The sequence below is a fragment of the Acomys russatus genome, chromosome 31 (assembly GCF_903995435.1).
Source record: "Acomys russatus chromosome 31, mAcoRus1.1, whole genome shotgun sequence".
Classification (NCBI taxonomy): domain Eukaryota; kingdom Metazoa; phylum Chordata; class Mammalia; order Rodentia; family Muridae; genus Acomys; species Acomys russatus.
In genome coordinates this window covers 35514200-35540780 of record NC_067167.1, presented here as the reverse complement: position 1 = coordinate 35540780, position 26581 = coordinate 35514200, and the positions used below count along the sequence as shown (strand labels likewise).

Below are 26581 nucleotides of genomic sequence, written 5' to 3'. Positions count from 1 at the left end.
GCATCCGCGCAGCCTGGCCACACCGTTAGTTCTAGGCCCGAATCCCATAGCAGGACCCTATCTCTGAAACAGCAAAACAAAGCACTCGGTGCATGCTCTTCTTAATGTAGGGTTTTTGAAATCATGTTATTTCATCCTGAGGCAGCAGGGGGAGATGAAGTGTACTGCTAGCCCTTCCCGTGCACACTCAGGGTTTATAATTTTTGTAGCTTATTCCAGACTCTTCCATATGTTCAGTATCTATTCCCCTATGTATATTTAAATCTATATGTTCTATGTGACTACAGAAAGAGCCAAGATAACAGTTTGGTATTGTACATGCTAGTTCACAGCAGATAGCTAGCACATATTCCATAGAATTCATCTACTATGTTAAATATCATCTAACTAGACCACAGGGAGTATGGCTAGTGTATTATAATCACTTGTTAAAAAGTTGAGTATGTAGTTCAAATGTTTATTTTTTGTTTTATAGTACTGACTTCTTTGTGGTTTGTAATAAAAATGATATTTTCTTTCTTAATGATTTTGACCCTAACTTAAGAATCCCTCTTTAACTCCTCAAGAACTAGGAGCGTCTTGGAGCATGCGTGGTTATATTTATACAGCACTGTTCTTGAGTAAAGCTGGTTTTAATGTGTGGCCTGTGGAAGCATTCTCATACACAGAGGTTACACTTCATACTTCATCAAGTATGGGAATAGTTGCAGTGGAGTAGTAAATAGTAATTCATAAGCTTGGCATGCGGCTTTCTTGGGGTGGAGAGGACAGAGGAAGGCACTGAGGCATTATGGATGCAAGGAGAGGCTCTTACCCAGCAGCACCAGTGCACAGTGTCAGCTGAGACCCAGGGTGTTGGCACTTGGGGTTAGGAGGATGACTGTGTTCTTCACATGGTTGTGATTCATGCATGAAAACTGATTTTGCTGCTGTTGTTGCTTAATATTGTTGACTTGAAGTGAGTGGTGGCAGGCCACAGGAATGAGCGCAAGCTTTCAGAATGTCATGAGCATTTCATAGATGAGAAACATCTGGCAATAAAGATCTCTTAAGATTTTTGGGTCTCGTTCATGGCTGCCCATTGAAATCATCTGGGAAGATTAGGTTTAAAAGCAAAAACAGAGAGCCAAGTGTGGTGGCGCATGCCTCTACTCTGAGCACTTGGGAGCAGAGGCAGGTGGATCTCTTGAGTTCGAGGCCAGCCTGGCGAGTGTAGGACAGCCAGGGCTTGTTACACAGAGAAACCCTGTCTCATCACCTCCACACCCCCTAAAAAAAAACCACACCCCACAACAAACCCACAAAAACAAAACCAGAAAGTCAGACTCTGGCCAGCTGGAGCTTGGGCATCACTAATTTCCAGAAGTCTTCAGGTGTTTCTAATGTGTGGTCAGGGTTAAGAGCTGTGCAGGTGTGTAGCTGAGCCAAAGCTGCTCATGTGATTTGTTACGGCGGCTTATGAAGTGAGGAGAATTTAGTTTGTAATTGTGAAATGTTAAGGATATAAAAAGTTTTATCACTGTATTTAAGTATGCAAACAGTTTTGTTGTGGCAATGCCATGCCTGTATATACTTTCACTGTCTTTTCCCTTTTTTCTAGTAGTTCTAAGGAAACACCTTTTCCTTTCTTGAGGTAGGGTTTCATTATGTAGCCCTGACTGGCCTGGTACTTTGAGAAATCTGTCTGCCTTTGCTTACTCAGTGCTGAGATTAAAGGCATATCCTATCGTGCCTGGCCTCAGAAAATAATTTCTAAGAAATTGAATTTCCTACATATTTTATAAAAATATTTTACTATATTATGTAAGTGCTTTTTAGAGTTTTTATTTTACTTTCACACTTAGGTTTTATACTTTTTGCTTTGTACTCCCATCACCCCCATGATGTATAAAGAAAAATTAAAGCACACCTTTAAAAAAAAGTAGTTATGAAAGGTTTATTTACTTGGTACTTCTTTTTTTTTAAATTTAAATTTTAATTTTTTATTTTTATTTAATTTTAATTTATGTGTGTTAGTGTGAGGGTGTCAGATCTTGGAGTTAGAGACAGTTGTGAGCTGCCATGTGGGTGCTGGGAATTGAACCCGGGTCCTTTGGAAGAGCAGGCAGTGCTCTTAACCACTGAGCCATCTCTCCAGCCCCCTCTTTTTTTTTTTTTTCTTTTAAAGATTTATTTATTTATTGTATATGAGTACTTTATCTGCAGAAGAGGGCATCAGATCACATTATAGATGGTTGTGAGCCACCATGTGGTTGCTGGGAATTGAACTCAGGACCTCTGGAAGAGCGGGTGGAGCTCTTAACCACTGAGCCATCTCTCCAGCCCCTTACTTGGTACTTCTTAAGAACATTTAACTTTATATTTTAAATCCTTTGCTTTTATAACAGATTGATGTCTTGAAATTATTTACTTCCAGAAGAAGCAACTTTTGTGTTCTGGCTAGAATTCCAACCCAATAAAATGTCATATTCTTGATGTTAATTCTGTTCAAGACATATAGAGACCTAGTGAACCATTTTACTGTGCTTTTTGGCTGTTCATATTCCCTATCTCAGTGTATTGGAGATATTTTACATGATCATTAGAATATTTTTTTTTTAACTTTGCTTCAAAGGGAGAGGACATTCTGAATTCTGGCTACTCTAAGGTTTCTACTGTAGCCATTTCTGTCCAGTTAGCTGTTGACTGCAGATTCACCTGCAGACTACTTTTATGCTGACATGGCGTGAATATTTCTTGCATTTATTCAGCATGCTTTTGAGTACTTTATGTGTTCTGACCACTTCTAGTATTGGAAATGTACCTGGGAACAAAAAAGTTTTATGAAGCATCTTTAATATTTTGTGTAAATTGCTCTTGAAGCTTAAATTTTAATGGAAAAACTTGTAGATTGAACTTGTAATTAGAGTTTTAAATGGGGGGAAATGTGTGAGGTGCCTTCCTTTTTAAATTACATGTAATATCTTTTTCTTTTTTTTTTTTTTGAAAGATTTATTTATTTATTATGTATACAGTGCAAATTAGATCACATTATAGATGGTTGTGAACCACCATGTGGTTGCTGGGAATTGAACTCAGGACCTCTTGGAAAGCAGTCAGTGCTCCTAACCTCTGAGCCATCTCTCCAGCCCGTAATATCTTTCATCAAGGGAAAAGCTGTATAAAGTGTTTGCTCTTAAGATGCACAAATTGCTGTACTATAATATTTTTGTAAGGTTTTATTTTGTAATTTATGAGGTTTTATTGTAGTTTCAGTTGAATACAATCATCTTTCTGTTTTTCTTTTATTGTATATCTAATTTGTCATTGCTGTCTCTCTTTGAAAATATTTCTAGTTTTTGCAAATAATTTTGTAGCATGTCCTTTTTTTTAATAGGCAGTTAGGTATATACATATAAGTGATAGAATGAGGTAAGTCAGAGTTTTAGAACTGTTCCTGCTGTTGTGTGAGCTGTCTGTTCTGAGTTTTGTATTATTGAAACACATGGGTGTGGTGCTTAATCTAGTAATGAGCCTTTAGATATGAGGCGATGCAGGTCAGTGTATGCAGATAATTACTGTAGCCTTATATGACAGCTTTCAAGTGGTACCTGTTAGAAAACCTTTCTGGAGACAACGGAGCTGTGGTATCTCTTCTTACATAGGAAGGTGACATACATGCAGGGAGCACCAGGTAATCTCTTTTTTGAACAAGTTTGTTTGTTTTAAAGACAGGGTTTCTCTGTGTAGCCTTGGCTGTCGTGGACTCGCTTTGTAGACCAGGCTGGCCTTGAACTCAGTGATCTGCCTGCCTCTGCCTCCCAGAGTGCTGAGATTAAAGGCCTGCGCCACAACGCCTGGCTCTTTGAACAAGTTTTGTAAGCATTCTGTGTATGATAAGTGGATGGCATTCATAAAGGTCTTGAATAATAAGACTGTATGATCTATCTTATTAAATAACCTTTTTAAAAGTATTTTTCTTTTAGATTTCAGAGACATCATGTTCCTGAGTTAAATTGTGAAAGCAAAGTAACATATTAGGAATTATAAGTGGTAGGAAATACTTTGAGTAAGAAAATAATTTTTAGTTTTAGGATTTGTTTTTAGAGTAGTCTTCTACATTGTCAACAATTTGATAATGTTTGCGGATCTAAGGGTTCATCATCTGCAGGTGCACTACGCAGTCAGAAAACACTGTACTTACATAGCTGTGGCTTGAATTGCATTTTTAATTTAGTAGAAACTTAGCTTAGTGGGGCTGGGTACGAGGTTTCATTGGTACAGTGTTTATCTACCCTGTTGAGTACACAGTGTCCTGAGTTCAAGCTCCACACCAAATAAATTGGGCACGTGGCACACACTTGTAGTTTTAGCTTTCCAGAGATAGAGCAAGTGGACCAGACACTCAATGTATCCTCGCTACATAATGAGTTTGTTGTTAGCTTGAAAGACAGGAGAGCTTGTTTTCATTCATTTTAGTCTACACTGAGGTAGCTTATTTGAATTTGTTTATAATAGGACAACTTCTTCCCTCCCTGGAGACAGGATTTCTCTCTGTAGCCTTGGCTGTCCTGGACTCCCTTTGTAGGCCAGGCTGTCCTTGAACTTACAGTGATCCACCTGCCTCTGCGTCCTGATTGCTGAGATTAAAGGCGTGCGCCACCATGCCCGGCAGGGACAACTCATTTTTAACAGCAGTGTTTCTTAAATGCTATTCTGCCATTGGTAATGAATGTAGTATGAGTGACGTAGCGCGTCCCTGGGTTAAACACGTGCCTGTTAGGCCAACGCGATGAACACTGTGAGTGCCGTTAAAAAGATGAACAAAAAATATTTTGCCCCATTTTCTTGTTTTTAAGATGCTTCAAGCCATAGAAATGGGAAAAGCAAATGGTCATTCCTGTTCAGTTTGGCAGACCTGAAATCAATCAAGCAAAGCAAAGAGGGGATGGGCTGGTCATATTTGGTGTTCTGTCTCAAGGACGACGTTATCCTTCCTGCTCTGCACTTTCATCAAGGAGATAGCAAACTGCTGATTGAGTCTCTTGAAAAATATGTGGTATTGTGTGAGTAAGTACCAAATTATTTTCTGCTTATTGAACAGGCTTGCTGTACAATTGCAGGGCGGTCAGTTTGTTCTTGTCATTGGGCATCAGTGACCTGAGAACACACAGAGCCACCGGCAGCTGAAGTCTGTGCTGCTCATTTTGCTTAGGGGTTGAATAATATTTTAGTATTTTGAACCTAAAACCTTTTACAAATTTATTAGCTTTTTACATTTTAAAATATATTCCATGCATTTATTGTTGTCATGTGTGCATGTGTGGCTGAATGTGTATCAAGGCATTCATATGAAGGTTACTGGTCCTCTCTTTCCACCATGTGAGTCCTTTGGATTGAACTCAGGTTGTCTTGGTTGGCAGCAGGGGCCTTTACACTGATACACCTTGCTGTCTCAATGTGCAACCCCTCATGGCCTCTGCACAGCTTCTGCCTCCAGGTGTGCCCTGACTGCCCTTTCCTCCAGGTGTGCCCTGGCTGCCTTTCCTCCCCAGGTGCTTGTGCTCATGGATGTCTCTGTGTTCTACTCTTGAAAAGCAAGCTGCATAAGGGTAGAGCTGGTGTCTTGTTTTCATGTTTTCCTTGTTCTACCCACAATGCCTAGTGCATTACAGATGGCAGTTAAAGGTGAATGAATAAATGATATGATAATAATGTTTATATACTTTTAAGAGGGTAGTTATAAAAAGTACAATCTTGGGACATAGATTTTTAAAAAAATATTATTATTATACTAAGTGAGTTTAAAAGTAGTAACAACTTAGGCAATTGAATGTGTGTAAGCAGTATGTGAAACTGTTTTCTGAATTTATCAACAGATGAGATGTAAACATAGGGAGGAGAGGTAAAAAAGCACATTCTCAGTGTAAGATCCCAGAAGGAGGAGGGACCTGGACAGGCATGCCTTTTACCCTCCTTACCGCAGCAGACAGCTGGCCAGGAAGGAGAGGCTTCAGTACTTACTTCTGTTTGAAAATGGGAAGTCATGAAGATAGTGTCTTAGATGTAGCATTGCTGCTCCTGGAAAGATAGCAGTGATGGCCCCTGCCTTCCTGAATTTTGTAGCATTGTAGGGTCCATCTGCTTTGTTACTTTCCTCATTGCTGTGATGAAATACTAGACAGAAGCAAGTTGAGAAGGAAGGGTTTACTCTGGCTTGTAGTTGAGGGTGTGGTCAACACTGGAGAAGACATGGTAGGTAGCTTGAGCAGCTTCAGTCAGAGGTGAACGTGGTGGATACTTGCGCTGAGCTCACTTCCCTTTTTATGGTCCAGCACCCTAGCCCAGGCAGTGGTCCCACCCACAGTCAAGATGGCTCTTCCCACCTCAAACTAATCTAGATAACTGTTCACTGATGTGCCCAGGGCCTTGCCTTCTAGATGACGCTGAATACTGTCATGTTTATAGTCAATATTAGTCACCATACCAACACCAAGTAAGTAAATGTAAACTTTCAGTTGTAATTGAATAAACCAGATACCTATGCATATGTAGCTTTATATAAAGGATACTTTTTGAGTGCAGCAGTAACTGAAACTCTGTAAAGAACGGAAGCAGTCAAGGAGCGGGTACAGCGTAAGGAGATGTGCATGCACATGGGGGGATCATGGCATGTACTGATGAGATCAGAGAAAGCCAGCCGGGAAGAGGCACCTGTGCCTTCTTGTTGGTTTTGTATTAGTTATTTTTCTGTTGTTGTGATAAAACACCATGCCCAAGACAGCTTACAGAATAAATACATTATTTGGGCTTATGATTATAGAGAGTTTAGAGTCTCTTTATATAGCTGAGCTGGGTATGTTAGCAGGAGCAGGAAGCCGAGGATTCACATCTTGAACCTCAAGCACAAAGCAGAGAATACACTTGGGATGGTGTGAGGCCTTTGAAACCTCAAAGCCTGTTTTTAGCGGTTAACTTTCTGTAGCAAGGCCACGACTCTGAAACCTCCCCAAACAGCTTCACCCACTGGGAGCAGGGTGTTCAAACATCTGAGCCTGTGTGCATTCTCATTTCAATCATCATAGTTGCTCTTGTTAAATTTTATCATCTACCAAGATACAGCTTTGTTGATGGAGAAGACTGTTGTTAGAATTGATTATTTAAAAATCTTTTTTTTTTTTTGAGTCAGGTCTTTCTGTGTAGCCTTGGCTGTCCTGGACTCGCTTTGTAGGTGAGGCTGACTTTGAACTCACAGCAATCTGCTTGCCTTGTGCGTCATCACGCCTGGCGATTATTTCAAAATCTTAGGCTTTGATCTCAGCCTTACACAATAGAGGGACATTTTGCTCTCTGTCTAGGAATAGTATAAAGTATAAGATGATACGAGCGCCTTTGTATTTTGGGATGAGAATGTGTCCTCTGTTTGTTTCTCTGTTAGAAATTATGCCCAACCACATCACATTTTATGGCTCCCAGAAATTAATAGAGTGAATATAAGTAGCAGAAAAAATTCTTCAAATAGTTACTGATATAAAAATTCATAAATTTGAAAGTCTGTCCACATGCAGGGTTGTAGGGTGTCTTTCCAACTCGACTAACCCTGTCAGACGCTCCGCAAACCTTTGCTTTCTCTCCTACATGATTCCAAATTGCATTAACTTGACAAACAAGACTTACCATGTCATCCTAACGGTGTTAACCCCTTAAGGATTGCTTTCCTACCCTGAGCAGGGCTTCCGTATGGGCGAGCAAAGAGCCCGCGACCTGGCAGACAGATCTATAAGCCAGAAAGATGCGAGGCCAGCGGTGTCCATTTGCCATTTGAGTTTTGCTAACCAGCTTCTTGGTACTCGTTTCCTAAATGGCTTTCTTACCCTAGATAACCAGTGTTGCTTTAATTGATGTAGTAAGTATTCTTTTACTTATTATCATTTGAAGTGCTGTATCCACTTGAAAAGAATATAGCAGTTAAACTGCAGACAGGAAGAGGAAACCACTGCATTACCAACACGTACCACAAAAACTTCTCTGGAAACTGAAGTTTGTTAGGATGTGAGGGAGGCGTTTGAATTCTGTTGAGTTATTTTCTGTTTCAGGCAGTGTTTTTCCCCAGTAATGCATGAGTATTCAACAGTAAAACATTTTTCTAAAAAAGCCAAAATGGTTGTATTATCATATTACCCTAGCCATTTACAAGGTTAGTTCCTATAAAGTTTGTTGCTGTGAGTATTCTGTAACGTTAATATTATGTGTATAGGTTTTTGGCCACTATATATGTGTGTATATCACGTGCATGCCTGGTGCCTGCTGAGGCCAGAAGAGAGGGCCTCAGATCCCCTGGCGTAGAGTACAGACTGTCGTTAGCTGCCATGTGGATTCTGGGAATCAGACCCAGGCCCTCTGGAGAGCTGTGTCTCTGCAGTCTCTACATTGACTGTTTTCTTTAAATTCACTGTTGGGTAATGTTGACTGCAGTGCCTTTTCATGGATTTCATTAGTGTTGCATATTTACTGAATAGTCTCAGCAACAGGAGAAAATGGCCCCTAGTCCTCTCCGTGTACACGCATACTTCAGCTTTTATAGTTGGAAGTCGGGGGGCTCATGCCAGGGCTGGGAAGTGCTTCAGAATTTTTAGGTGATATACTTAGTATTGCAGTTCTTTTCCTCCTTAAACTTTTAGCAGGCAGTGATACAGTTGCTGGTGCTGACATCATTTAAAGCTCACTTTACTGCTGCATTGAGTTTTAAAATGTTGAATAATGTTTGCATGAGAGGTTAGCTTCCCAGGATACATACTTTGAGATTAAATTGGTATGATAACTTGGCAGTTATAAGCATGTAGAAACCAGCGCTTTTCCAGCGAAGCTGCCTACCAACCCTCTGTCCCATGTTCAGGGTCCTCCTTACCCCTGTGATGCCTTCCTCCAGGGCAGCTGAGCTTTAAAGCTCTTCAGAATTTCCCCAAGGGTGTCTGCAGTAGCCACCAGGGAGTGTGCTGTGTGTAAGGAATCAAGTATTTCTGCTTAGGGATAGGTTCTGTGGCTGCTTGCTTGTGGAATGCTTACTCTTTACGTTGGTCAGCTTGGTGCTCACTGAAGTTCTGATGCTACAGAGCTGGCCGAGCCCGGGAGCTGAAGGCGGCACACTGGTTCTCCCTCTCTACAGGACAGGCAGTGCTTTTACTCTTATGTTTAGTTTAGATTTTAAGTAACTTGATGTTATTCAGCGTGAGAAACAAATAACTCCCACACCAGTAAATGCTGTCCTAGAACAAATAATTCCTACATTACTGGCTTTTCTGGTGCACTTTTAAAATATTGCCCAGCACTGTGGCACACACCTTTAATCCCAGCACTCGGGAGGCATAGACAGGCGGATCTCTGTGAGTTTGAAGCCAACTTTGTCAACAAAGCAAATCCAGGACAGCCAGGACTGTACAGAGAAATCCTGTCTTGAAAAATAAAAAGATTGGCCTATTATAAAGGTGACTTGCTAAGAGAACCCATAGCTCTGCATTTTAATAACCTGTCCTAATTTCAGAAAAACATATTGAATGAAAATGTTTTATTTGCGCCCCCCCCCAAATGATTGGACCACAGTTGTTTTTGTTTTGTTTTGTTTTTTTAAAGCCAATAAGCTTTATTAGCTTCTGTTGCCTTCACAAATCCAGTGCTGTTTGCAGCTACGTAAGGGGAAGATCCTGTTTAGGATTTCATATCCCCTCTGGCATTACTGCTCTATTCTGTTATGTTAGAATCAAGACAAGATAACTGTTATTAAAGATCTTATCTCAGACATTTGTAATAAACTAGAGGTGTATTGCAGCAGAAAACATTCATTTTTATTTTAAGCATAGGACATTTATAGATTTATTACAACTGACTTATTAGGTCATAAGACAATAGAAAAAAAAGACTTGTTAGTTTGTCTGATTCTGAGGAATTAGGTATCTGTTTGGAAAACACACTATTTATTCTGTGGTTACTAAGTGTGTAAAGAGACCTGTTTCTATAACTTTAATTAGAAAACTAAAAATTGTGGTCACTGAAAGTATATCTCTAACTTTACCTATATAAAATCATATTAAATATTTTGGTATGTATGCATTTGTAATTATGATTAGTATCATTACGAAAGAACTTTCATATCTTGTATTTTTAAACATTTTGTATTGTAATACTAACAAGCTGTGGAACAAATCTGAAAATCATTTCAAAATGCGTGTTTCTTATTTTGGATATATTATATACTTGAATCCTACAGTTTTTGGTTTCATTTATTTTTATAACAAAGACATATATGTTGTAGGGTTTTCTATTTTAGTTATCCAAGAATTCAGTTTCATTACAACATAAACATCTTGGATTTCCCTAGAATAAAAACATAAGAATATATATCTGTTACATAACATTTTAAGATTTTGATTGGAGAGAGGTCTTAGTGGTTATAAGAGAACTTGCTGTTCTTGCAAAGGATGCAGATTCAGTGTCCAAAACCCACGCATGGCCATTCACAACCACCTGTCACTCTCGTTTCAGAGGATCTTCTGGTCTGTTGACACCAGGCATACATGTGTCCTACATAACGTATGTGTAAGCAAAATATACACACGCACGCGCGCGCGCGCACACACGTACACTAAAAATAAGGGTTTGTTTTTGTTTTATTTTTTAAAGTTAGCCAGTGGTGGCTCATGTCTTTAATCCAAGCACTCAGGAGGCAGAGACTGATGGATCTCTTGAGTTCCAGGCCAGCCTGGTCTACAGAGTGAGTTCCAGAACAGCCAAGGCTACACAGAGAAACCTTGTCTCAGAAAACAAAATGAACAAAGAAGATTGAATATTTCATGTTTTCGTGAAGTTTTCAAGCTTACATACTACTAGGTTTTGCTAATTGGACATTTGTTAACTAGGAAACTTCTAGAGCTAGAGTTTGTTTTTTGGTTAGGAAAAGTATGCACTAATAATTATTCGAGAGATAATTGAAGTATTATAGTATTTTCTAAAAAAACCAAACCCCTCTGTCTTAATTACAGGTCATCACAAGATAATAGGATACTGCTTGTCAACTGTCAGAATAAGAGTCTTTCACAGTCTTTTGAAAATCTTCTTGATGAACCAGCATATGGCTTAATTCAAGTATGTGCTTATAGTCCTTAATTGTCCCCTTTACACGCCTGTCAGTCTGAGTCTGTCGTTTGTAGTCCTCCTCCCTGGGCTTCTCAGCACCCACAGAATGAGCAGCCTGTGTGGTCGCTGTGGCCTTGTGCTGTGTGATCTTACAGAGTAGTAATACTGTTAGGCCAGATCTTTTCTTTTTCGTAGTGCTGAGATAGGGCAGCAGATTTTAGTTACGTTTTTCATTTATGTGAAGGATCATAGAGTAAGCCATTTCAAATTAATGGCTAGTTTAGAAAAAAAAAAAAAAAGTAAAGGGACTGGAGAGATGGCTCATTGGTTAAGAGCACTGGCTGCTGTTCAAGAGGACCCAGGTTCAGTTCCCAGCGCCTACATGGCAGGCAGCTCACAACTGACTGTAACTCCAGCTCCAGGGGGTCTGATTCCCTCAGAAATGCAGATAAAACACCAATGTACATAAAATAGAAAATACATAAATTACAAAAAACAAAACCAACAAAAAACCAACCAAAACCCACCAAAACAACAACAACCCAACCAAAAAACACCAAAAAGAAGAAAAAGTAATCTGGCCTGGCAGTGGTGCTGCACACCTTTAATCCCAGCACTCAGGAGCCAGAGACAGGTGGATCTGCGAGTTCGAGGCCAGTCTGGTCTACAGAATGAGTTCGAGAACAGCCAGGGCTGAAACAGAGAAACCCTGTCTTGAAAAACAAAAACAAAAAGAAAAAAGTAATCTGAATTTTGGTTTCACGTCTCAGTAGATTGTGTGGGTATTTGTATCTGATTCCTGGAAGTGTGTGTAGGATGGATGGTCTTGCTTTGGACAAAACCATGCACTGAACACGTGCAGGGTCCCTGGTTATTTTTATTCCTTTAATCATCTTAGCCTATGCCTGAGTGCTTATATGTTTCTGGCACTTTTCTTTGACTTTAGGAATGTAAAGATTAACAACATAAAGCGGAGACTTCAGGAAGGAGTAGGACAAGAAGATTAAAATAAAAAGTTCTTTTGAGAGTAATGATTAATAGGTAACTGTTTTTAGTAAATATAAACAGTAGGCACTTTTGGCTTTAGAACTAACCTTAGGACTAGTCATAGAACAGGCGTTGCTTTTTCTAGGACAGCTCTGCTCTAGAAGAAATTTGTTTTGGTTTTCTGAGATGGGGTTTCTCTGTGTAGCCTTGGCTGTCCTGGAGCTCACTCTCTAGACCAGGCTGGCCTTGAACTCAAAGAGATCCACCGGCCTTTGCTTCCCTGACTGCTGGGATTAAGGGATGCCATCATCACCTGGCTAAGAAATGTTTTGTTATGAGTAGCTAATATAATTTGATTGAAACATCAGCTCTTATCTAAATAAACAGCCTTTAAATATATATAATCAAACACTTTGTTTTAGTGTGGTAGTGCAGACTTCGACAAACATATCTATATATTTTTTTGTGAAGGCAGGACTGCTAGACAGAAGAAAGCTGTTGTGGGCCATTCACCACTGGAAAGTAAGCACTGCGTACATTCTTGTATGCAGACTGAATGAAACCTGCAAAGCGTTTGTTGATCTTCAATTCAATCAGTAGTAGTAGTTTGTCACGGATGTGCTGTTTTAACCAACTGGTTTAAATTTTCTTTCTAGAAAAAACCCCCCACTAAGATAATCATAGAACTTTAGTTCTGTTTTAGCTCTGATTGCCTTCCTTTTAAAAGCTTTGCTTTTTGCCACTCATGAGATAAATTTGTTCCTGATTTTAATTAATAATGCTAATATTTTTTCTACTACATAGAAAATTAAAAAGGATCCTTATACAGCAACCATGGTAGGATTTTCCAAAGTTACAAACTACATTTTTGATAGTTTGAGAGGCAGCGATCCCTCTACACACCAACGACCACCTTCAGAGATGGCAGATTTTCTCAGTGACGCTATTCCAGGTCTGAAGATAAATCAGCAAGAAGAGCCAGGATTTGAAGTCATCACAAGAGTGAGTGGAGTTTGAAAGTAATCTAGTTCTTAACATTATAATAGCACATCGAAAATGAAACTCTGTTTTCATATCTAATTCTCTGTAGCCCATTGATTTGTCCTTGTACATTGTCTCTTCATTGATGTTGCATCTCTGGGGAGTGCTTCTGTAATCATGAGGAAGTTGTTTTGTGGAAGCAGGAAAGTGAGGGATGTTGAGCTTGCCTATGGCTGTTAGGTTGGCCTGTAATTTGCCCATTCTGTGTAGGTGCCAGACGCAGCTCAGCACAACTCAGGGCTTTTGTTCTCTTCATAAGTTGTTAGTAAGGTAGATGAGTTTGGGCCTTGAATTAAAGCAACTCTTTATAATAATCAACAATGTTTTTGAGTTTGCTGCACTTCTGGGCTTGCTTGTAATTATAAAATTGTAAATTTCTAAGTTGTGGAACTTAATTAAAGGCTTTATCTTTAAGTAGTATTTTTAAATTACCAGTATCAATTAATTGAATAAAAACAGCAGAAATTGCCAAGTGGAACTAATGAATCATGAATCAATTTTTAGAATTGCAAACTTCAATTTGGAAGAAAAGCTAATTTTAGAGTGTGATTAGTGGAATAATTAAATAATCTATCTCTTAATAATACACCATTTGATTTGAGGGTTTCTTAGAATTGATGTTGAGTGGGTTTTACCTATGTAATTGAAAATCTAATGGCAAACCCTTTTTAATGACAAATACTTTTAGTCTGTGCAATTTCTGAATTTGTATCCTGGTTACTTATGTTCTTTAGAAGGGGAAATGTGTGTGATATTGGCTAATCGAGCGCATTAACTTAAAACTGGAAAGGAAGGAAGGATTTAGGAGCGTGAGAGCTCACACTGAGAAACAGTGTCTTAGGAGTTTTTGTATACGCCTTGATGTCATTTACAGGTGTGTGAGAAGTACTGTCATGTCTCTTCCTGTTCTAGATTGATTTGGGGGAACGACCTGTTGTTCAAAGGCGAGAGCCCGTGTCACTGGAAGAGTGGAGCAAGAGCGTTGACTCTGAGGGGAGACTGGTGAACGTGGAGGGCATGAAGCAGATGATATTCAGAGGGGTACTGCTGCCCTGGTGCTGACTGTCAGGGCTTTGTTGGTTTGATCTTGACTTCTTTTGCAGGAAGAATTGACTCTGATGAAAGATATTTTAAAGTTTCTGTATTGAGTTGGAGGAGTGGGGTGCTTATAATGCCGCTGGGTGCTGAGCTTGGGCATGGCCATAAGTCCAGGAGAAGATAATGGTTCTTGCTTTGTGTGTGGGTTGCATGAAGAGCCTTACAGGAGTGTGCTGTTCTTACCACTTAGGCTGAGCTCGCTCCTCAGCCTGCCGTCCACTGTACAGGCCACTGCGCTCTTGTTTATGGCAGTTTATCAGCTGCTTACAGCTTCAGTACCTAGACATAAGAAACAAGGGGGTAGTCATTGAGTTGAATTCTTTGGGGGTATAAAACTTAAGTTTCCCATTCAAGTTTTGTGAATTTAAGGTATTTTTTTCTTTTTAAACTAATGGGATTAATATGAATACTTTTTTCAGGGTCTTAGTCATTCATTAAGAAAACAAGCATGGAAATTTCTTCTGGGTTATTTTCCTTGGGATAGCACCAAAGAGGAAAGAACTCAGTTACAAAAACAAAAAACGTAAGTCAATGATGGTTTTTTATGTTTATCATTCAAGTAACCCACCCATACAATAAATTTTTATGTGAGGATTCGGAGTAGACCAGGAAATGGTAGATCAATTAGATTTCGTCGTTTCAACTTAAAAATTAGAAGCAGTGTTAAGTATTAATTTTTTTTAGTGTAAGTATTTTAAACTACAAACACTTGTTTAGAAGGATCTTGTTAAGCCATGCTGTGAATATGTAAAATCATTCATCTCTATTGGTTTATATATATTGGTTTTTATAATTATGAAATTACAAAACTGGGCTATGTGTATATTTGTTACTTAAATTTAAGTCTTTTTCATTGTGCTTATACAATGGGCACAAGGAAGAAAAAGAGTCTTGTTTCTTATTCTTATAGAAAAAGACATAGGTATTTTTTATGTCTACTGTTCAGTCTAACCTTTGATTTGACACTTTAAATGCATATCCAGTAATCTTTATCAGTCTCAGCCTTTCTTATATCTCTTTCTGTTAACAAGTTTTCTAGTAAAAATGATATAAAAGAAAAAAAAAAACAACTTTAAAGTTGGGTTTAAAAAGTTATTTGGAAGCTGGGTGTGGTAATGCATGCCTTTAATCCCAGCAGGGAGGCAGAGGTAGTCAGATTGTGGTGAGTTTGAGGCCAACTTGGTCTACAAAATGAGTCCAGGACAGCCAAGATTACACAGAGCCCTGTCTCCAAAAAAAAAAAAAAAAAAAAAAAAAAAGTTATTTGAATTCTTTTTTATAATTATTCAAAAGCTTTAGTTACTAAACTATTTAATAAGTGGAATAAATTTAGAAATCTCTTCAAGAATTGAATGTTTATGCTGGGTGGTGGCACATACCTTTAATCCCAGTACTTGGGAGGAAGAGGCAGGAGGATTGCTGTAATTTCAAGGCCCGGCCTGATCTACCAAGCGAATCTAGGACAGCCAAGGCTACACAGAGAAATCCTGTCTCAACCCCCACCCCCCCAAAAATTATTGAAGGTTTTAAAGTGTACCTAAAACACTAATAGTTAGGTTTATATGAAAACATTTTACCATTGTGTATAAACTTACATACCATGAGCAACATAAATACTCTGATATACTGTGTATAGAAAAGTCAAGTAACAGTGTTGCAAACTGGTGTCCCCGGTGTCCACTGTCTCTTGCAGTGACGAGTACTTCAGGATGAAACTGCAGTGGAAGTCTGTCAGCGAGGAGCAAGAGAAGAGGAACTCAAGGTTGAGGGATTATAGAAGTCTGATTGGTATGTTCCCATAGTAACTTTGGAAATGCAAGATAAGTTTAGATAAGATTAAAGCAGCAAAATACCTGGTATGATATTGGGGTATACGAGAAAAATCTGGATTGGGAAATGCATGTGCATCTAGCAGGCCTGTAAATTCAGCCTTTGCATTGGTTTAAGTACCGATGTACTTTTCATTCCAAAAAGTGAATTAAGAAAAGATAATTTGCTTATTTTAAAAGACCTCATTTTTTTTATTCCTCATGTAAGTGATGTTGTGCTTATTATTGAAAAGTTAGAAACTATAGATGACCAAAAAGAAAATACAGATTTTGTTTCTGCTCCCTTGCTTTGGTTTCTACAGCTTTAACATTCACACATTGTATTATCGCCCTCCTCCCTGTCTTTGAGACAGGCGCTCTGTGTGGTCTCGGCTGTCCGGGAGCTTGCTGTGTAGACCAGCCTGCCCTTAAGCTCACAGAGTTTCTTGCCCGCCCCCCTTATTTTTTAAAGATTTATTTATTTATTATGTATACAGTGTTCTGCCTGCATGTACACCTGCATGCCAGAAGAGGGCAGCAGATCACATCATAGATGGTTGTGAGCCACCATGTGGTTGCTGGGAATTGAACTCATGGCCTCTGGAAGAGCAGAAAGTGCTCTTAACTGCTGAGCCATCTCTCCAGCCTTATTTTCCTGCTTTTGAGTCATTTTTAAATGGAAAAATCTCAAATTTGAAATAAGAATATTTACTAGGGAATAACTACTCTCTAAGAAAAGAGCTACTTGATAGAGTTCTGTCACTAAGACCGTTAGGTTTAGTTCTGAAATACCTGGCCCCTGGGGTAAAAATCAAGTCTTTAGTTGTTGAAGGCTGCTTAGTTTGTGCTGTACACACCTGCCTGGCCCATTTCAGTTCACTGTAGTCTTACATACAGGGAAACGAAAGCAGTGAGAACGTGAATGACTTGCCTATTGTCATGTGGCTAAGCATCGAGTCTAGTTTTAGTGCTCTTCCCCTGCCTTTTCACAGCATATTTTTTATTTTTGCGTAGTGTTAGACCTTGGTTTCAAGTTTTTATATTGAATTTGTTTGTGGATGTTTATAGGAACATAAATACAGAAAGTTTTTTTTGTCACTCATGGCCACTACCACCCACCTGTAGAAGAGAGGGCTCTGTCATTAGCTGGGTGTGGCAGTGTGATCCCAGAGCTTGAGAAACAGGTAGGCAAATTGATTTGAATTTGCGCTCAACAATCCCACACCAGTCAGAAATACATAGCAAAACTGTCTTAAAAAACAAACAGTAAGTCCTCTAAATTATATCAAGAAAGCACAACCTATTAGTGATGAAGACAACCAGTGCCCTCTGTTGGTAGCAGTACTTTTGAGAAAAGCACATATTCCCTGGAAAGTAAATTCTTTACTCTGCTTCAGGCAAAAGCTTCGGGGTTCTTTGTCATGAGTTGTTTAAAGATTCCATCTTAAGGCACCTACTATTTCCAGTTTCAGCAGAAAAGATGACGTGTTTCCTTTCCCTTCTGTGTAGACATAAAATGCCCAAACTAGGGAGGATTCTAGACCGTAACTGGTTGACTATTTGAAGGCCCTTTTACATATGCCGCACCATCTTCATATACCATTTTAAGCTGTTACTTTTGTGCCTCATTCCAGGTTAGCCTTGAACTCCTAATCCTCCCTGTCGACCTCCCACCTAGCTTAAGGTCTTTATGACTTGAATTGAGACATTTCTCACTCTTAGTTGAAAATAAAGGTTATTGAATTGTTTAATCTGTCTAGACATTTCAGTGGCTTTTAAGCCCTTACCCCCACCCCCTCCCCCCGCCAAACAAACACACAAACAAAAAAAGCAAAATCCACATGAGATAGATGACTCACCAGGGCTTACTGGTCAGCCTGAGTTCAGTGAGAAACACTCCTTCAAATAGGGCTGGATGGAGCATTGGAAAAGACACCATGTACACATGCAGACATGTATTCATGCACACACCTCTGCATAGGAGGCTGTGTAAGTCTTCTGGATCATAGGAAGAAGATAGATTTAAGTGTGATGGGATACCATGGGAGCATTTTAAGAGCATCGTTTTTTGCTTCTATGTGAAAATGGATCACATCAGGTTGTAAGTAGGTATAAGAAAGCTGTCTAAGACAGGAGTAGGATCAACGAAGCTTGTTACTAGGAGGTAGGAGTCCAGGCAAGAGATGCTGGTAGTGCAGAATTGGAGGACCCATGTAGTTGATAGAATTTACAAGAACTTGGTTATTCAATATTACGTGAAGTAGGACTCACGTTGTCGACCTGAGAAACCAGGTGCTTAGAACTGCCAGTTACTCAGATGAGAAGAAGATCTGGACCAGAAGAGTAACAAGATCTGGGTTGTAGTTTAGTTGCAAGCACACTTGGCGGCTGCCTGCACAATAGTTCTAGAGGGGCAGGGACAGATTGAGGCAGCTGCTAAAGTCCAGATGAGAGGCCACGGCTGCTTGCTGTAGGAGACCAGCAGCAGACAGACTTGTGTGGAGGCTTGAAGAAACTGTGGTGTTCGTCCTGCAACTCCTGGGGAGGGGGATCTGGGCAGAGGGGACAGGACAGTAAAATCTAGATTTAAGTGAGAAGAGACAAGACACCACTGTGGCTAGAGTGGAGTTAGTTGCGTGCAGAGTGCAATGAATTGGATGGGAGGTGAAAATTTTGGTTTCTCTGTGTTTTGAAGACTTAATGTGGCAGTGGCAGTCAGGGGAAGGAAGGGTGAATGGCAGTTTTCGGGTGAGCAGCTGGAGAGACGGAGTTGCTGTGCTTTATTGCCTAAGGTGGGAAAGCCAGCTGTTTGTGAGGGGCCATTTAGAATTCAGTTTTCTATACTAATTTTGACATAAATATTGGGTATTCACTAATTTCAGTTCTAGGTGAGGTAAGAGCTGGAGCTAAATTTAGGGTCACTAACATACTGCCTCAGAGACGCTGTGAAACGGGGGGTTAGGAAGAAGATAAGATTTGCCAACCAGAGCTGGGCGTGGTGGCGCACGCCTTTAATTCCAGCACTCGGGAGGCAGAGGCAGGCGGATCGCTGTGAGTTCGAGGCCAGCCTGGTCTACAAAGTGAGTCCAGGATGGCCAAGGTTACACAGAGAAACCCTGTCTCGAAAAACCAAAAAAAAAAAAAAAAAAAAAAAAGAGGCCCTAGGGCTGAAGGTAGTTAGAAGGCTGGGGCTTCGTTTCGTGACTAGTGCTGAGACCATCAGAGTCGGATTATAAGGAATGCTTTGTGGGTGGTTGGGTGTGCCAAGATGATCAGCTTGAGTTCAGGAGGGAGGGAAAGGGGAGGACTTGGACACAGCACTTAAGCTCTGACAGACTTCTCTAAACAGATGGAGAGAGACTGACTGGGACCACAGACAGGAAGGAAGGTGTGGTTGAAAAGGTTGCTGTGAAGAGAAGGGCAGGGTGGGATGCTGTGCAGTAGAGACACTGACCAACCTGAGGAGGAGGAGGAAGAAGAGGAGGTCACTGGAGTAGCCGGAGGCTCCCCTAGTCCCGTGGTGGCTGCTGGTGGAGCTCATACATAGGAAGGAAGGGCGTCTAGCCTTAGTTACTGTCAGAGAAGCTCATCCACTCTGTCTGTGTGTGTGTGTGTGTGTGTGTGTGTGTGTGTGTGTGTGTGTGTGTGCGCGCGCGCGTGCGCGCGCGCGGGTATGTGTGGAAGGACTACTTGATGAGAATCAGTTCTCTGGGAATTTTTTCTTTAAAGCTTGGCAGGAACTGAAATTAATTAGAAATTCTGTGCTTATTAGATAAAACTTTATACAAGAATCTGTTTTTTGAAATATGTGATGGTTTTCTTCTTTAGAAAAAGATGTCAACAGAACAGATCGAACAAACAAGTTTTATGAAGGCCAAGATAACCCAGGACTGATTTTGCTTCATGATATTTTGATGACCTACTGCATGTATGACTTTGATTTAGGTGAGTTTTCTAAAGTCTTGGTTTAAATAAAGACTTTTGTGTCTTTATTTTAGAATTTCATGAGCTGGTTTGGAAATGGTAATTACTTTAGAAGCCTGTAAGGCTGTGACAGCACAGGAGGTCCCTAGGTTGCCATAACAAGTCACAGGGGCACTGTGGAATTTGAGAGACTTATAGTGACACCTTCAGGACGTTACTGTATTGGCTGAAATATCTTTAGGGATTTAGCATTTCTCTTCGTGAAGCTATGTATTTGTAAGGCTGGGTGTTTGGCCTTGCTAGAATAAGTAAATACTACATTAAAAACAAACGAGGGGCATGGATGAAGATGGTGGTCTTCTGTCTACCTCAGGCTTTGTGAAGTTCGAGACCTGGTGTGATGCTCAGCGCGGCTCCTCAGTGGACAGAGGCAGGCGGAGTTGAGCACCCCTTACCCGAATGGTTAGGCGTGTTTTGGATTTTGATGCTTTTTGGATTTTGAGAGTTTATTTGGAGAGTTCTAGCAGGGGAGTGAAGCTACTCAGATCCCCAGGACTGGAGACTGATCTTCTCTACTGGGAGAAGGTCGATGTCCTCTGAGTGTAACTTTCAGAAACGACACTTGCAGAGAGGTAAGGAAGGAAGCAGACACCACCCACCCAGCCAGCCTGATAGCTGAGTCAGCCTTGGTGACCACTGGGTGACAGATGCCAGATGTCTCTCACATCACACTTGGGATTTTGTAAATCAGAAAGATATCAAACCCTGAAACGTTCAGCTTTTGATGAGCTCTTTGGAGGAAGTGTGTAAGTGGAGCTGCTACTTATTCTTGAAGATTAGAAATGTCTAGGAAAAAAATCAGTAAGTCACTAAAAATATGTTTGTGGAGAAAGTTTGAGAACCGTTGTTGAGGCTTTTTCCTTTTGAGGGAAGATACTGATGAGAGCTCCTACCGAGACCGAGTTCTTAGGACTGGCATGTGAAATGCGACATCGTATAGGGGATTGTCTCGTTAGGGTTTCATTGCTGTGAGGAGACATCATGACCACAGCAACTCTAAGAAAAACATTTAATTGGGGCTGGCTTAGTTTCAGAGGCTTAGTCCATTATCATCATGACTGGAAACGTGGTGGTGTGCAGGACGACAGACATGGTGCTGGAAGAACTGAGGGTTCTGCATCTCGATCCACAGGACTCATTGAGTGGAGCTTGAGCATCTGAGACCTCAAAGCTGGGTCCTACAGTGACACGCTTACTCCAAAGGTCACACCTCCTAGTAGTGCCACTCTCTGTGGGCCAAGCACTCAACACAAGTGCGGATGGGGGCCATATCTATTCAAACCATCATAGGAAGGGACACTGGAGGGGAGAAAGCAGCAAAAAATATTGTTTGGTTTTGAGACAGGCTCTTGCTGTGTATTACTGCTTGGCTTAAAGCTTGACATGTAGATCAGGTTAGCTTTGGCCTTGAACTCACAGCAATGCACCTGCCTTTGCCTCCTGAGTACCACAGGGATGTGCCACCATGCCTGGCCCTAAGGAACTGATGTTTGTAAGCAGCTAGAGACTCAGAGTGTTTTCCAGGAGGTTGCTCTTTGTTATGGTTCCCAAGGCATCAGCCTCTTTACTGACACTGTATTGAAAATTACAGAGCTCTCTTTGAAACACACAAGTGTAGCCAGTTTTATCTGCTGTTCCTCTAGTGAACCATACTGGACTGTTAAAAACATATGAAATGACTTTCAGGTTATAAAGTGCTGTCATACTGGCTTTGGTCTTAATTTTGATTTACAGTAACAGTTTTTTGTGAAGAAGCGATGCTGTTAGTCCCACTTTATCAATGAAATGTATTGGTTCAGAAAAAAGTGACTCAAGGTTGAATAAGAAGGAAACAGTTGGTCTAGGGTGAGAGACTCTAACCCTCATTGCTGGCTTCTCTTCTTACTCTAGACCAGCAGTTCTCAACCTATGGGGTGCAGCCCTTTGGAGTTGCTTGTTGTGCTGCATATCAGATGTTTACGTTACGATTCACAACAGTAGCAAATTACAGTGATAAAGTCACAACACAAGGAACTGTATTAAAGCATCAGGAAGGTTGAGAAACACTTGATGTATACCTTCAGCGCCCCAGTCCACATAAAAACGTTTTAACAAGTTACTACGGTAGAGATGAGGGTTGTGTTCTTGGGAACAGTGACATTCATGCATTCTCTCCTGGTGATAAGTCCACATACGGCTTTGCGTCCTGCCAAGAATACAGCCTGAGAAATGTATCCCCTTCCCATCTCCTTGTGTCTACACCAACACCACGCTTTCTAGTCAGACACTTCAGGTACTTGAAACAGTGAAGGTTCCTGAGAATAACTCTGGGTTATTAGAAGCTAAAATAGCTGTTTTTGCAATCAGTGGAGCACGTTTCCTGCTCTTGACTTTTACTGTAACCGAGGCAGTAAACTTAGTCTTATGACTCCATCGTATTGACTTGTTTTCTTAACTCACAGATAAGTAATGAGTAAGATCCGACTTCACAGAATTCAGTCGTGTTACAGAGCGTAGACAGTGGTAAAAAGTACATGGGGACTGAAGGAAGAATGAGCGTCACTTAGCGAGCACAGGCCCTGTGCTCCAGGAAGTGCCTCCCTGAGTAGTCAACAGTATGTTAAGCTGTTCAAAATACTGTGTGCAAGAAGGCATTAGAGTGTATAGTGTTTTTAAAAATAATTTCTAACCTCCCAAATTTTTTTATTTTATATTTTAGTAGATAAATTTTAGTTACCTGAAAAACTGACCTGTGAGTAGACTGAAGATTTGTCATGTGTGGTGACACACACCTTCAGTCCTAGCACTTGGGGAGGCAGAGGCAGTTGAATCCCTGTGAGTTCAAGGCCAGTCTGGTCTACAAAGTGAGCCCAAGACAGCCAAGGCTACACAGTGAAACCCTGTCTCGAAAAACAACAAAACAAACAAAAACAAAAAAAGAAAAGAAAATGCGAACTAAGCTGATAAGGAATGTTATTTGTCCCACATGCCCAGTGAAACAAATTTGCTACGAAGGTAATTTTAGGGAAATAGTTTAGATATTGAGGTACTGCTAGTTAAGATGTACTGCCAGCCATAGTGTGGTCCAGGTGCAGGTGAACACAGTAGTTGCCAGCCTCCCTCCTCCTTAACTGTGCACACTTGTTCTACCCCACGACCCATGCCTTGAAGAGCATCCTCTAGGCGAGCAGGTAGTCTGAAGACGAAGAGGACGTGGACAACTTGCCTCAGTAAGACTTAGAGAAGAGATAGGATAGTGATCTCATGAGAGCTGAAGACTTACAGTATTAAATTAGCTTTTTAGAATATTTTATTCTTCATGGCTTAATTACAAAGCACCGCCCCCCCCCAGAAAAGGTGCATTGTAAATCTTGTGAAAAGCACACTTAGTTTTTCTCTAATAGACTACTCTGTCAGGCCTAGTAGAATCATGCTCCTTTGCCTGTGGAGAAGGCCACATTAGGTTTCCTTCATGCTGCAATTGGTTTACTTTAAGGTTGTGCTTTATTTCATTGTCAGTGCCAGATTGGAGAAACTCTGATGGTAATATGTGAATCTTCTAACTTAGCTATTTCTTTTCTAAAACTGTTACCTACAAACATCTACATAAATCTGTAGGTATGTTTATATTTATGATGTTCTCTTCTCTAAATGTCTCTGTCTGGAACTGTAGTTATTGGTCGCCTATGGGCACCAGGAGTTCTCACGCTCACATGAGTAGCACTCTATCTCCCCGAGGGTAGAGGTTAGACAGAATGTGGTGATATAATAAGGCCGTATGGATGGCAGGGCACAGGCTCATGACAGATTTAGCTTTACCCTAAAGAACTTTGGTGGCTGCCTCTTCCAGAGGACCAGGTTCCATTCTCAGCACAGGCATGGTGGCTCACAGCCTTCTGCAACACCAGTTCCAGGAGATCAAATTCCTGCCCCTAGCCTCTGTGGTACCAGGCATACCAGTGGTGCACAAACATAGATGCTCACAAGTCACCAAAACCATGAGATAATAGTAAAAGACTCTGTTGTCTGAAAACCACTTGTAAAACAAAAAAGAAAATTGAGTTGTTTAAAGAGTAGAAATAAGAAATTTGATATCTATGTGAAAAGCAAATTTAACACCTTATTTTTATTTTTATTTTTTTAACACCTTATTTATAAATGAAGAGTGTGACTTTATTTAACTTGTTATTGATTGTGAGTTTCACATGATGCACACTAGTCCCACTTATCTCTGCCCTATGCCCTTGCAACCTCCCCCCAAAAAACTCACATACACTAACAAAAATAAAAACAAAGCATTAAAAAAAATGTCTCTGTGGAAGCTGTAGTGTGTCACAGTATGTCCTACGGTATACACCTCTGTCCACCATGTCCTCACTTACAAAATGTTCATTTCAATGAGTCATTGCTCAGGTTGCTGGCTTCTGTGACACTATCAATGCTGGGTCCATAACGGAACTCCTCTTGTTTATCCTACTGTTTCCCTGTGTCAAGATCCAGCAGCTTTGCATCAGCAGGGGTGCCCCTTCATGAACCCCAACAGTTCATGAATGGTGTAGATTTTGGGGTGGGCCAACTCAAAGCTGTAGATCTAGGCCTGGGTAGTCAGTTGGTTACTCCACTGGCTCTCCCTTGCACCAGGGCAAGCTCTCCAGTAGTGCTCTGGCTAGGCCATCCAGTGCCAGCATTGCAGAGTAGGGTCAGATCTCCTGCTCTCAGGCCCTTGGGGCCAGCTTATACTCACCCAGTTTTGGTGTGGAGTCCACTCTGCCAAGTGTTGTAGCCACCCAGGCCCGGCCAGCTTTTCCCCTCTCTCAGGGTTGATTTCTTCTTCTCTTTTTCTTTTTTTGGTTTTTCGAGACAGGATTTCTCTCTGTAGCTCTAGCCATCCTGCGTTCTCTTTGTAGACCAGGGTGGCCTCGAACTCACAGAGATCTGCCCAGATCCTCCCAGAGTCCTGGGATTACAGGTGTGTGCCGCTGCGCCTGGCTCTGGGTTGATTGCTTTTTTGTTTTCTTTCCTTCCCTTTCTTTTTCTTTTTAAAAAGATTTTAATTGATTTATTATTTATACAGAATTCTGCCTGCATGCCAGAAGAGGGCACCAGATCTCATTATAGATGGTTGTGAGCCACCATGTGGTTGCTGAGAATTGAACTCAAGACCTTTGGAAGAGCAGCCAGTGCTCTTAACCTCTGAGCCATCTCTCCAGCCCCGGGTTGATTTCTTAATTTGCTGCATGTTTACATAATCAAAAGACTACTTGTAGGGTCATAACTGAGAAATTGCTATAGTGTCAAGGAGAAGGTAGTTAAAAGAGACAGCATTAGCTGCTAAGACACTAATAGGATGAAACAAAGTTCCTAGCCTTGTCAGCCAGAGAACACAAGTGTTTACTATTTAAAGGAGGGACACAGTTTTAGCCACTGAGATGCCTGTGGGACGCGCTGGCCCTTCTCTAGTTCTGCTTTGCTAGGAGTTAGTTCATGGTACATTGGCCCTAGGCGCTGTCTTTGTAACTTTTCTTCCTGGAATTTCAACAATTCTTTTCCTTCAATGTTTTCTTTGCTTCCCTGCTTATTTCTTCTGCAGTGTCTGTCTGACGGGTGCATTTCACTTTCTTCTGGACTATTTCTTTATCTCTTCTTTCTTATATGTTTTTGCGTGTCTTTTTAAAACTTTTTAATTGAAATATAATGTCATAGCTGGGTGGTGGTGGCATACACCTTTAATCCTAGCACTCGAGAGGCAGAGGCAGGCGGATAACTGAGTTCGAGGCCAGCCTGGTCTACAAAGCGAGTCCAGGACAGTCAAGGCTACACAGAGAAACTCTGTTTCGAAAAACCAAAAAATAAAAATAAATAAATAAAAATATGTCATTTCCCTTCCTTCTGCTCACTATGACTCTGTTTCCCCTTGTTCCCTCTAAAAATCATGGCCTAGTTTTCTTAATTATACTACATATATGTGCATATGCATATAGGGATAAATACTGAAAGAATGAATATGTAAGTACAACCTGAGTTTACACACAGTTGCCTGCCCGCGTGCATATGTGTTTAGGGCTGGCCACATGGTACTGGAGAAGCTAAGGAGATAGTCCTTGGAGGACTAATTCTCCACCTCTCGGCAGTCAGTAGTTGCCTGTAGTTCTCTGTCTAGGGTGGGGTCCATGATGCTTTGTCCTTTGATGTTGGCATGACTGCTGTTGCTGTCGTCGTTGGGATCTTGTCTGAGGAGCAATATTGTTGTATCTAGAAGACACAGCCTTGCTGCAGGCTTTCTGGTGCCCTGGCTCCCAGCACCTTTCTGCCCTCTTTTCAGTGGTGTTCCTTGAGCCTTAAGTACAGGGATTATGTCATAGATGTATCATGTGGGGCTGAACGCCTCAGTGCTTGCCTGTTGTCTGTGTTTTGATAAGTGGAGGAGCTCTGTAATGGTCTCCGTCTGCTCCAGAAAGAAGCGTCTTTGATGAGGGAGGACTGCACCTGTTGCTACTCTTCCTTCCATCCTTCCCTCCCTCCTTCCTTCCTTCCTTTCTTCCTTCCCTCCCTCCGTCCCTCCTTTCTTCCTTCCC

At 40.9% G+C, this 26581-nt stretch overlaps 1 protein-coding gene across 3 annotated transcripts in view; it reads left to right on the top strand.

Annotated features, from left to right (window-relative positions):
- Tbc1d15 (TBC1 domain family member 15) overlaps window positions 1–26581 on the top strand; it is a 51646-nt gene that overhangs the window by 15464 nt on the left and 9601 nt on the right. For 2 of the 3 annotated variants that reach the window (XM_051172654.1, XM_051172655.1), the window contains exons 5-12: window positions 4839–5049; window positions 11016–11118; window positions 12568–12618; window positions 12901–13098; window positions 14050–14178; window positions 14655–14758; window positions 15929–16023; window positions 19872–19988. In XM_051172654.1, the coding sequence (XP_051028611.1) occupies window positions 4839–5049; window positions 11016–11118; window positions 12568–12618; window positions 12901–13098; window positions 14050–14178; window positions 14655–14758; window positions 15929–16023; window positions 19872–19988 (1008 nt within the window). The remainder of the gene's footprint in view (window positions 1–4838; window positions 5050–11015; window positions 11119–12567; window positions 12619–12900; window positions 13099–14049; window positions 14179–14654; window positions 14759–15928; window positions 16024–19871; window positions 19989–26581) is intronic. The other variant, XM_051172656.1, reaches the window with a different exon arrangement.